Source organism: Cebus imitator, unplaced genomic scaffold (assembly GCF_001604975.1).
Source record: "Cebus imitator isolate Cc_AM_T3 unplaced genomic scaffold, Cebus_imitator-1.0 Scaffold307, whole genome shotgun sequence".
Lineage (NCBI taxonomy): Eukaryota > Metazoa > Chordata > Mammalia > Primates > Cebidae > Cebus > Cebus imitator.
The window spans coordinates 2,093,050-2,105,344 of record NW_016107622.1 but is presented as its reverse complement, the minus strand read 5'-3'; the positions used below and the strand labels follow the sequence as shown (position 1 = coordinate 2,105,344).

Sequence of the window (12,295 nt, the reverse complement as noted above, 5' to 3'; positions counted from 1 at the left end):
TGTCTTTGGTTGTCTCAGCGAATGAGCCCTCAGACAGAGTAACTTGATTTCCGGGAGAATCTCTCCATGCTGGAGTATACAGGGGAGGTGTGAGAAATGTCAAAGTTTCGAAATGTATTATTTTCTAGAAATACTAGATGCTTGACACAATTATTTTAGCATTTGTGGCTTAGGCTTTGCCTTTTGCATAAGAGCCATAACTTTTGATTGATCGTATAAAATTAGCATGATTGATCTCAGGAAAAAAGTAAAAGCTAGTGAAAGTGTTTATTTCAAGGCCTAGTGAATATGTTTATTTCATCTGAAATTTGAGGTAATATTTTAACTTTTATTCATTAAAATCAAAAAACGTTTCCATTATATATATTGTCTTTAAAATGGAAGCTAATGTGTTTAATCAACTTTATCTGAATTATAAATAATATCTAACAAAAATAAGCTACAAGAAAATCTGGATTGGTGGAGGAAAATGCATGTTTCTCAATTTTTGTTTACATAAAATCAGGGTTTTTGCTAAGTATTACAATATTGATGAGAAAACATAATAAATATTTATGAGAAAATTTATACTACTTAAAATATTATAAATGCTATGTATATTTATAAATGAATTTTAGAAAATTCTGGGTTAAACGGACTTAAACATAGTGTTGACTAAATATATTCCCAGAATCTTTGACAATTATGAATCTCCCAAAGGAGTATTCAGTGTACAGCATTTCTCAATGTATTTTTTTTGGAATTATTTTTCTCAAGAATAGTAATGATAGACCTGTGCCTTGAGAAATTGCTTTAAGAAACAAGATCTTAGAGTCCATATTGCTTACTTCTTTAGTAATCAACAGTTTGCAGGCCTTCAAACCATTTTTAATATGGAAAAAATGAAGTCACTTCATACCCAACAGGCAGACGAACCATTGTAGCCTTGGTAGCATATGTGTGAATCTTCAGAACAAGATTGCAGGGTTTCAGGGATTTCCAAGAAAACGTTTCAGCTGTGAGAAGTCCAGGCTCTATGGGAGGGCTGTCTTTTGTTAAGGCTTTCAGGTAAGTGAAAAGGTATTAAAATTTGATTGTGAAAGTGTAGTTGGCATTCACTAACACTGTTTTTTTAATTAAATAACAATATAAATAATAATCAAGCATTAGAAATATTATTAAAATGTTCATAAAACATTGGAAATTACTCCAGGTAAATTACTAGAAACAACACTCTGATCTTCCTCCTTATTCAATGCTCTGCCTCATAACAATCCTCTCAAGGGAAGAAACCAGAAAGAGGAAAATTAGAATCAAGTGGACATTTTTCATTGTAGTATAGCATTGCTTTTATTATCTCCATGGTAGTAACTACAATATCCTTGTAGATGCAATTTTAGAGGAAGAAAACGTATTACATCTGGGAAAATAAGATTTCTCTAAAACAGTGTCAAAATAAGTTGAAATATCCCAATGTTTATTAAAATTTATTTATTTTTTTAAGATGGACTCTTGCTATCACCCAAGCTAGGATGCAGTAGCGTGATCTTGGTTCACCGCAACATCTGCCTCCTCGGTTCAAGAAATTCTCCTGCCTCAATCTCTGGAGTAGCTGGGATTATAGGTGCCTACCACCACCCCCGGCTAAGTTTTGTATTTTTAGTAGAAACAGGATTTCACCATGTTGGCCAGGCTGATCTCGAACTCCTGACCTCAGGTGATCTGCCCAATTTGCCCTCCCAAAATGCTAGGATTACAGGAGTGAGCCAACATGCCTGGCTTGTTTATCAAAAATTTTACCTTTGATTCACAGTTTTTGACATTATGTAGAAATAGCAAGCAATTAACAAAGTTTAATTTTAATATAAAGTTTTTCTTTAAAAATGGATAAATAATATGGGCTAATTCTTCATCAATGACTGAAGACAAAAAACTTTCCTCTGTACTTCCAGAAAACACTAGAGTTGAGGATATAAGGTCACAACATTACCTGAAATGCCTTAATGCCTATGGAATTTAAATGTTCTAGGACAATGTTCAGGGCTATTGGTTTGGTAGAAGCACTAAACTTAGATCACTAAATTTTGGAAAGTTTATTATACAACAAGTATTTTCTAGCCACCTACTCTGCATCAGACACCATTCAAAACATGGATGATACTTCAGTTAAAAAAAAAAAAATCCCTGCCCTGTATGTTGGTAAAATATTCAGTTTTAAGTATTTGGGAAATATTTATTGTGAATTTACAGTTTCATGTACTGTTAATTTGAGTGCAAGAAAACTTCTTTAACAAAACAGGCCAAAGAATAAAAGAATAAAGTTTTGTGAATTTGTTCCTGTGTGTGCATGTGTGTGCAAGGGTTTGGCCTTGCAGAAGAGCAAAGATAGTCTATCCATTGGAACAGAAGGAAGGTGGACTAGATCTTGAGAGAGTTCATTGTGGGAAAGGGAGGTAGAAATTCTGAAAGCAGAAATCATTTCTGATTTCTTCTGCCTCTTAAGAAAGATCAACAGCAAGGTCATCAGCTGAACATGAGTGACAGTAAGAGTAGGCATTGAGGATTGGGAGAGAGAGCATGTTTGAGGGTTTGCAGTAGTCATCTACAGGAATAAGTGAGTGGGAGAATAAATGAACTAGAGAAATGCTGGAAGTTCTTACGGGCTTGTTGAGATTTGTGCTCCTCAAATTTAAGCATGTTTGTTTTCCTTCCCTCCAATCACATTTAGCTGCTCTCTTGAAACTACAGGTTGGATATAGCAACAGGTTTAAACAATAGTGGAGTTTTTCCAGGAAAGCAAGATGAGAGGGTAAAAAGGGCAAATATGTGGAGGGCATATCCAAGGATATATTTAATCACAGTGAGCAACTATAGAATGTATTTTGGGAATGGAAGGTAAAAGGACATGAGGAGGGTGATGGACACATAAAAAAGTGGGAGGGTAGAGAGGAATGAAAGATCCAGTGATGTCCAAACTTGTGGGAGTGGGAGTTCTAGAGAGTGAACTGGAGAGGGGGGTGCTTGAAATTGAGATGACTGAGATGATGCACAAATTGGTAAACTTAAGGTCTACAGAGTAACCATGGAAGTGGTGTACCAAGGTGGGACAGAGGGAAAGATGGTCGGAATTGCACATCAAAGAAAAATAGTTTGTTTTTCAATAGATGTTGAAATAATTAAGAATGGTGACATTTCTAGGTCAACAACTACAACAACAGATTGACTAAGTACACCAAGAAGGTGAACAGATTACTACAACCAGAAGAGGTGCAGGTGGCAGGAGTGAGCATAATCCCTGGTGTCTGTGGAGTAAGAGCATCAGAGTGGGTGGTATAGGTGGTCCTGTAGGACTCTAGAGAAACTCTGGAAAGGGAGGGAGTTCCTTCATCCATGGTCTTCTAAAAATCTTATTATTTTTTTTTTTTTGAGATGGAGTTTCACTTTTGTTGCCTAGGCTGGAGTACAATGGTGCAATCTCAGCTCACTGCAAGCTCTGCCTCCCGGGTTCAAGCAATTCTCTTGTCTCAGCCTCCCTAGAAGCTGGGATTACAGATGCCTGCCACGACACCTGGCTGATTTTTGTGTTTTTAGTAGAGATCAGGTTTCACCATGTTGGTGAGGCTGGCCTAGAACTTCTGGCCTCAGGTGATCAACCTGCCTCAGCCTCCCAAAGTGCTAGGATTACAGGTGTGAGTGACTATACCCGACCTCTAAAAATCTTATTATTGCATGTTCCCCAGCCTGAACATGATCTGGGCTTTAAGACTATCATTTCCTCAGAGCTCTCTTACCTCCATACTCCCCCCAGCGTACCAATGCAGAAAAGCAAACCAGTAGTTCAATAGGTTTTAGACTATCCACAAATAGATAGTAGGACACTCGTTCTTCTGAGAACTGCAAGAAAATTGACCAATTATCATACTTAATACCAATTGATCAATGTTATTATTTTCACTTCTAGTGAAAACATAGTATAACATTTAAGATTTACAGGAAACTTACTGTCTTGTAGGCACCACAATAAATACTTGATGAATCTAATTCAATGAAGAAAATTATACTGGGTGAATGTTGGCAACCATCTATGGAAACTGGGTCTGCAGGAGCTGTGTCAGACTAGCCACCATATCAGAGAGAGGCAGAGCTCTCTATAGGGAAAGAAAAGGGATATGCTTGTTCCAACAATGAGAAAGAGAGGAGACTGAGCCCAGGGCAGAATAGTACTCAAGCATGGGTCTTCGATGAGCAGGAAGGCCACAAAGTAAGTAACTTTGGCAGAGAACAGGAATGGCCAATTGGATGTATTGTTATTTTACAGGGTGGTATGTGAAATAACCTCTCTCGTCCTTCTTTTCACGGGACCTTCAGATATATACCTGAGATGGTTTAGCTCTGTGTTTCCACTCAAATCTCACATCGAATATTAATCCCCACGTGTTGAAGGAGGGGACTGGTGGAAGGTAACTGAATCATGGGACTGACTTGTCCCTTGCTTTTCTAGTGATAGCGTTCTCAGGAGACCTGGTTGTTTGAAAGTGTGTGGCACTTCCCCCTTTGCTCTCTCTCTTTCTCTCCTGTTCTGCCATGGTAAGATGTGCTTGCTTCGCCATCACCTTCCGCCATGACTGTCAATTTCTTGAGGACTCCCAGCCATGCTTCCTGTACAGCCTGCACAACTTTGAGTCAATGAAACCTCTTTTCTACATAAATTACCCAGTCTCAGGTAGTTCTTTATAGCAGTGTGAGAATGGACTAACTTAATACCCATTGCTTGCTGATACAGCAGGCTGTGGGTTTTTGTTTTGGAGATGGAATAAAGTGTTTAGTAAAATCAGGTTTCCTTAAAGGATAGTTACATAAACGTTATATGTATTAATTTCAGTTCATCCTATATGAGTACTATTAATGTATCTAATTATACATGAAGAAACTGAAACACAGAGAGGGTAAGCTATTTGCCAAAGGTCACAGATTTTGTAGCAGCAAAAATGAGAGAAAAAAGTAGGTAAGGCCATCAGCCTGACTCTAAGGCTGGTACTCTTGATTCATGCATTAGTATAGCCTTTCATGTTCTCAGTGCTTCAACATAATTGTGACAGATGGCACATGGTAAATGTGTTCCATTAATTTGATTGGACTATACTATAATTTAAAAGTTTTTCATATTATTCCACCACAATAAAAAAACAGTTAATATATGAAAGGAAATATGTAGTAATGCTATGAAAAAGAAAGCATTGTTATTTAATCAAGTATGACAAAGATTGCTACAAATGCTTGATGCAATGTAATCATGACATAAATGATTACTCCTCCCCATTTCCCATTTGTTATCATTTGACACTTTGCTTCCTATTAGCTGTGACATGCTGATGACATAGAAAGTTGTTTCAAATATTCATTATCTGAAAATATGAAGGACCTTTGGACTTGTGAGCCTGGCATGAATGCCTGAGGAGGAGTTTCTGCCTGGAGCTCATTTGCTGTCATTGTCAAGGGTCTGAGAATTGAGGGGTGGGGTGTTCCTGAAGGCCTCACAGGGGCTTATGCCCTGGTGCCAGCATATGACACCTTTGAAATGTCCCTGCTCCAACCTCACACTAGGCACCAAGGGACCATCTGTGGATTGTGCTGAGGACAGGCCTCGGGACTCTGTGCCCCCAGCTCAGCAGGCCACTAAAATCAGGAGCGTCTGGTCTCAGAGCACAGCAGATCCTTACTTTCCAGCCATACTAAATGCCATTAAGATTATAACCCAGTGTCTTTAAGAACGTTATTTTCTCACACCGTGAATGTTAAAAAAAATTCAGGGAAATAAAAGAAATGTCATAATTTTATTTCACCAAGCATGAGAATTTTAAAAGAAAAAAAAAATCTGTGCTTATCATCACTTTGTAAGAATAAGATCAGAATAAAGAACAGTTGACCAATTTACCACATATACTTTTACATTAGGATGGTTATGTTTACCAAAAGCTTCTATGCAACTGTCTTTAGTAAATGGCAGCCAACATTTATTACCACTTACTAATAGGCATTCTTCTAAGTGTTTTACATACGTTATTTCACATTTGATCTGCTCCATCTTCCTTAGATGTAAAATGACGATACTCATATCTCTTTCACAGGGTTTGCTATGAGGCGTGAGTGAATGCAATAAATAACCTAGTCTAGGGCCTGCAACATTTATAAACCATTGTCATCATTGGCAATGGTGAAAACATGGAAATATCCCTAAGTAAACTGTAAACTGTACATTATGCTGATATCATACTCTGGGTTCAACTATTCCCAATTAATTGTGTTATCTTTATAAAGTCAAAGAATTCCTCTAGGTGTTTTCACATACTCCAGAACTAGGTGAAGGATTTCTTTCCCCCAGTCACTATTCTTATTTTCAGAGTAGGCAGCCAGAAACAGAGCAGCTCTTGAGGTCTATTCAAAAGGTTTTCTCTGGCTGTTTTCATCTGTTACAAGGGCAGTGGAAAAGTTTCAAGGATTCTTTACTTCCCCCACCTCTGTGTACTGCTCATGGAGGTGTGGGATTATCATTAGGGGCTTGAGTGGCCTTGTCCTAAGATAGGAAAACATGCAAATGTTAGTACAGTTCAGTTTCCCAGAATACGTGTCATAGCTTTTCTTAAAATTCTGCTCAATATGTGGTTTGTTAATTATCTTAATCGACAATTTTTAAATTGAGTTCCTACCTCATGCCAGGAATGCTCTTATAAGTGGTAAACAAAAGGATACAGCCCTTCTAATGACATCAACAGTAAGTAGGGGGAAGAACGGGCACAGAGAAGCAACCAGAAAGTTGGGAGGGTGGGAGGCAAATGCTGGGCAAACAGAGAGCGTGAAGCCAAGCCACTTAACTCAGACTCCATGGCCAGGGAAGGGATGCCTCACAGTGTCAAGGCCATTTATGACGTTCTGAACGATTTCCAGGCATCAGCTGAACAACAGCAATGAGGATAAAGAGGATGAAAGGGAAGACACTCCAGGGAGAGGGATGAGACGGGAGAAAAAATCCAGACATAATGGTGCAGTGTCCTTATGTTTTAGGAACCACACACTCTTCAGTAAATACTAATTGAAAACAAATCTAGTGAATTTATTTGTGCATCTCCTTCATTTTTTTCATAAATCAATTTTTCTTAATCTGGATTTGTATAATAATTCAGGCCAGGATTTAACATAGTCAGATGGATCACACTTGTGGTTATGAGCTAGTGGCATTTTGCTTATTGCTTGGATAAGGATTAGTGGGAGACTCTAAAAATTAATTTTTAAAAATATAATTATGTTACAAGTTTAGAAATATTTCAAAAATTTGGAGATGCTTCTACTGGTGTGATTCTACCAAAAATTTAAAGAGAATGGAAGAGATCCTAATGTATTTACCTTAAATTCTGATTTTTGAAAGTTAAGGCAATATGAACTTGGCTTGTGGAAAATATATATATTTCTGAAAAAAAAACCATTTATAACAGGTTATTGTGATTATATGCAAAGACTAGTAATACATGTTCATTTTCTTATAATCAAATAATTGTAGGAAGAAAGTTAAAAAACAACAACAGTATTGGGTCAGTCGTGCTAAAGGGAAAATAATAATTCTAGTGAATAAAATTTCTTCATTTTAATTAAGAAGCAAAAACTGGCCTAAGATTGGTTTGGCTATTAATGTGGTATATGGATAATCAACATATTTATTTTCCCTTTTAAAATTTTTATTTGATGTTATACCAACACTAGGCTGTTATTGGCTTATTTTGAATGATGCTAAGAATTAATAGGTTATATAACCACTATACGAAATATGCAAAAATAAATGCTAATATGAATTTGTGTACTAATGCAGCTCAGGGCTTAACTACAACATAGTCAGATTGATCCCATTGGCATACTTACTGAAAGCATACACAGAAATCTTTAAAATCTAACCATATTTCCTTAGAAACACCATTATTTGTTGTAAGTTCTTCCTGTGACTTCTCCTGTGTTGCTATAGTCTGGCTGACTACATCTCTTTCCAAGTTTAATCCATCACTCTGATGGGCATCACCCAATCCAAAGTCTGTTTGTTCATCTGTGCCTAGAAGACACACATTTCAGGCACACCTTATATTATTAAATAACATGTTATTGAGATATGTAATATGATAAAGGGAAGCTTAAATATCAAAGTTTATTTTTGGGAAAATATTTACTGAGATAAATACATTTATGGAGGTCCACACAAAGACACATTTCATACACATAGGAGAATGTAATCATAATTTCTATGCATATTAGAGTGTCCAGAAATTCTAAAATTACTTTGATAAATTTGTTCACAGATTCTTTAGAGATTGTGAAGTTACAACAGAAATTAGCTAGATTATTTACTTAAAATCTTCTATAGATGGACATAGTCTTATAGGAGGGGATGGCTCAGACAACAGAAAAAGAAATAAAAATTTGAAAGATCTAGTATGATAAACATGTTTCAGTAAGACATTTAATTATTCCCCACAGTCAGTGATTCTATAGCCTTAATTTATACTTACCAAGTAATGTGGCATACCATTCCTATAGACTTCTGGATCCAAAATTATATATGTAATGTTGAATTTGAGTCTTGGCCAAGTCTTTTATTTAGGAACTAAGGAATTCGCACTGAATGGTTTCATGTTTTGATCACAGGATGCAGCATTAAAATACATGAGGTTTATTCATGAGTCCTTAATCAGTTCCTGTTTTATTTTTACCTTTACCTTCAATTTAACCATTGAAATTTGTATCTCCTTTTTTAAAGCCCAGAGCAGACTAAACTTGGCAAATCAAAGGAGACACTAAAGAAAGGCTGCTGAGAGCCAGAAGGGAAGCTGTTAGGAAGCAGAGATGCCCCTCTGTATCTTGATGTCCATTGAAAAAAAGTCACAGGAAGATTATTGATTTACCTTTTCCAAGTATAATTTGTGAAGCAGTATTTCCCTATGAATAAAAGAAACACATTTTAAAACCATTTTGAATTCAACAAAACATTGCAACTATCCAAAGCACCAAAGTTACTAAAAGAGCTAATATAGTTAGGTTTTTAAGAAAACTTACTAAAACACACTAACAGAAAATTTGTTTTTACTTTAAATATCAAAGGACATGAATGGAATTAAATAACTGACTGAGACTGAAGATCCAAGATCGCAGATTAGGAAGAGCTCTGGAGTGCAGTTCCTAGCAAGAACAATGCAGAGGGTGTGTGATCACTGCATTTCCAAACCAGTTTTCGCTGCCCACAGACCAGGAGATTTCCAGGCCAAAAAGCACCATGAGTTTCCAGCACAGTTGTTTCAGCTGTGCTGCGGGTTGGCACACAGAAACTCACACAAATCTGGGCAGCTGTTTCAACTGGCGCCTGGAATGCCTGGGAGACAGAGCTGCCCATTCAACTGAAAGGAGGGGGCTGAGACAGGGAGCCAGGTGACCTGGCTTGGCAGGTACCACTCCCATAAAACAAGCAATCTGAAATGCTCTAGATTGAGACTTTTGCAGCAAGTGCAGCTGAACCTGGGATGGTCTAGCTCAGTGTGGGGAGGGAAGGGCGTCCACCACTACCAAGGCAGTTCTAACTACCTCTATAAACAACACCTCAAGGAAGTTCACACAGCAGGTGGGCAGAGCCTGTAGCAGCTCAGCAACGCCTCTGCCTACAGACCCTGATTAAACTAACTCCATGCTGGTCAGGGCATCTATGAAAAAAGGCAGCAGCACATCAGGAACTTATAAATAAAGCTCGACCTTCCTAGGACAGTGCACCTGGGAAAAGAGGCGGTTATGAATTCCACTGCAGCAGATTTAAATGTACCTGCCCAGCAACTCTGCACAGAATAACAGAGCTCCCAGCATAGCACTTGAGCTCCTATAAGGGACAGACTGTCTCCTCAAGCAGCTCCCAGACCCCTATACACCTAAAGAGACATCTCATAAAGGAGAGCTCAGGCTGACATCTGGCAGGTACCCTACTGGGAAGAAGATGACAGAAGAAGAAACCAGCAGCAACCCTTACTGTTCTGCAGCCCCCGGGGGTGATCCCCAGGTAAGCAGGGTCTGGAGTAGACCTCCAGCAGTCCTGCAGCAGAGGGACTGATTATTATAAGGAAAACTAAGAAACAGAAAGAAATATTGTCAACATCAACAAAAAGGATGTACACTCAGAAACCCCATCTGAAAGTCACCAACTACAAAGACCACAGGTAGATAAAGCCACAAAGATGAGAAGAAACCAGTGTAAAAAGGATGAAAACACCAAAAACCAGAACACCTCTCCTCTTCCAAGGGATCACAACTTCTCACCAGCTAGGGAACAAAGCTGGATGGAGAATGAATCTGATGAATTGACAGAAACAGGCTTCAGAAGGTGGGTAATAACAAACTTCTCCGAGTTAGAAGAACATGTGCTAACCCAATGCAAAGAAACTAAGAATCTTGAAAAAAGGTTAGTTGAAATGCTAACTAGAATAAACAGCTTAGAGAAGAATATAAAAGACTTGATGGAGCTGAAAAACACAGCACGAGAACGTCACAAAGCATACACAAGTTTCAATAGCAAAATCAACCAAGCAGAAGAAAGGATATCAGAGATTGAAGATCAACTCAATGAAATAAAATGAGAAGGCAGGATTAGAGGAAAAAGTTGAAAATAAATGAACAAATCCTCAAAGAAATATAGGATTATGTGAAAAGACCTAATCTACATTTGATGGGTGTACCTGAATGTGACAGAGAGAATGAATCCAAGCTGGAAAACACTCTTCAGGATATTATCCAGGAGAACTTCCCCAATTTAGCAGGGCAGGCCAATATTCATGTCAAGGAAACACAGAGAACACCACAAAGATATTCCTCAAGAAGAGCAACCCCAAGGCACATAATCATCAGATTCACCAGGGTCAAAATGAAGAAAAAATGCTAAGTGTGGCCAGAAAGAAAGGTTGGGTAACTCACAAAGGGAAGCCCAACAGACTCACAGCGGATCTCTTGGCAGAAACCCTACAAACCAGAAGAGAGTGGGGGCCAACATTAAACATCCTTAAAGAAAAGAACATTCAACCTAGAATTTTATATCCAGCCAAACTAAGCTTATAAGCAAAGGAGAAATAAAATCCTTTATTGACAAGCAATTGCTGAGAGATTTTGTCACCACCAGGCCTGCCGTACAAGAGTTCCTGAAAGAAGCACTAAACATAGAAAGGAACAACCAGTACCAGTCACTCCAAAAACATAACAAATAGTAACGACCATCAACACAACAAAGAAAATATATCAACTAACAGGCAAAACATCCAGCTAGCATCAAAATAGCAGGATCAAATTCAGACATAACAATATAAACCCTAGATGCAAATTGGGGCATTTAGCCCCAATCAAAAGACACAGACTGGCAAATTAGATAAAGAGTCAAGACCCATCAGTGTGCTGTATTCAGGAAACCCATCTCATGTGCAAAGACACACATAGGCTAAAAAAAAAAGGATGGAGGAAGATTTACCAAGCAAATGGAAAGAAAAAAAAAAAAAAGCAGGAATTGCAATCCTAGTCTCTGATAAAATAGACTTTAAACCAACAAAGATCAAAAGAGACAAAGAAGGGCATTCCATAATGGTAAAAGGATCAATGCAGCAAGAAGAGCCAACTATCCTACATATATACGTGCCCAATACAGGAGCACCCAGATACATAACGCAAGTTCTTAACCACCTACAAAGAGACTTAGACTCCCACACAATAATAGTCGGAGACTTTAAAACTCCACTGTCAATATTAGATCAACAAGACGGAAAATTAACAAGGATATCCAGGACTTGACCTCAGATCAGGACCAAGCAGACCTAATAGACATCTACAGAAATCTTGACCCCAAATCCACAGAATATACATTCTTCTCAGCACCACATTGCTCCTACTCTAAAATTGACCAAATAATTGGAAGTAAATCAATCCTCAGCAAATGCAAAAGAATGGAAATCATAATAAACAGTCTCTCAGACCACAGGGAAATCAAATTAGAACTCAGGATTAAGAAACTAGCTCAGAGCCACACAACTTCATGGAAATGGAACAACTGGCTCCTGAATGTCAACTGGATAAACAATGAAATGAAGGCAGAAATAAAGATGTTCTTTGAAACCAATGAGAACGAATACACAATGTACCAGAATCTCTGGGACACATTTAAAGCAGTGTCTAGAGGGAACTTTATAGCAATAAATGCCCACATGAGAAACATGTTAAGATCTAAAATTGACAACCTAACATCAAAATTGAAAGAGCTAGA

General features: G+C 37.9%; 1 protein-coding gene across 1 annotated transcript in view; it reads right to left on the bottom strand.

Moving 5' to 3' along the window:
* The window catches only part of ADGB (androglobin), a 215,590-nt gene that overhangs the window by 73,011 nt on the left and 130,284 nt on the right, over positions 1-12,295 (bottom strand). Inside the window, exons 14-18 of the mRNA XM_037729497.1 lie at positions 8,922-8,955; positions 7,891-8,074; positions 7,381-7,444; positions 3,771-3,873; positions 899-1,040 (exon numbers count right to left, since the gene is read on the bottom strand). Of these exons, the coding sequence (XP_037585425.1) occupies positions 899-1,040; positions 3,771-3,873; positions 7,381-7,444; positions 7,891-8,074; positions 8,922-8,955 (527 nt within the window). The remainder of the gene's footprint in view (positions 1-898; positions 1,041-3,770; positions 3,874-7,380; positions 7,445-7,890; positions 8,075-8,921; positions 8,956-12,295) is intronic.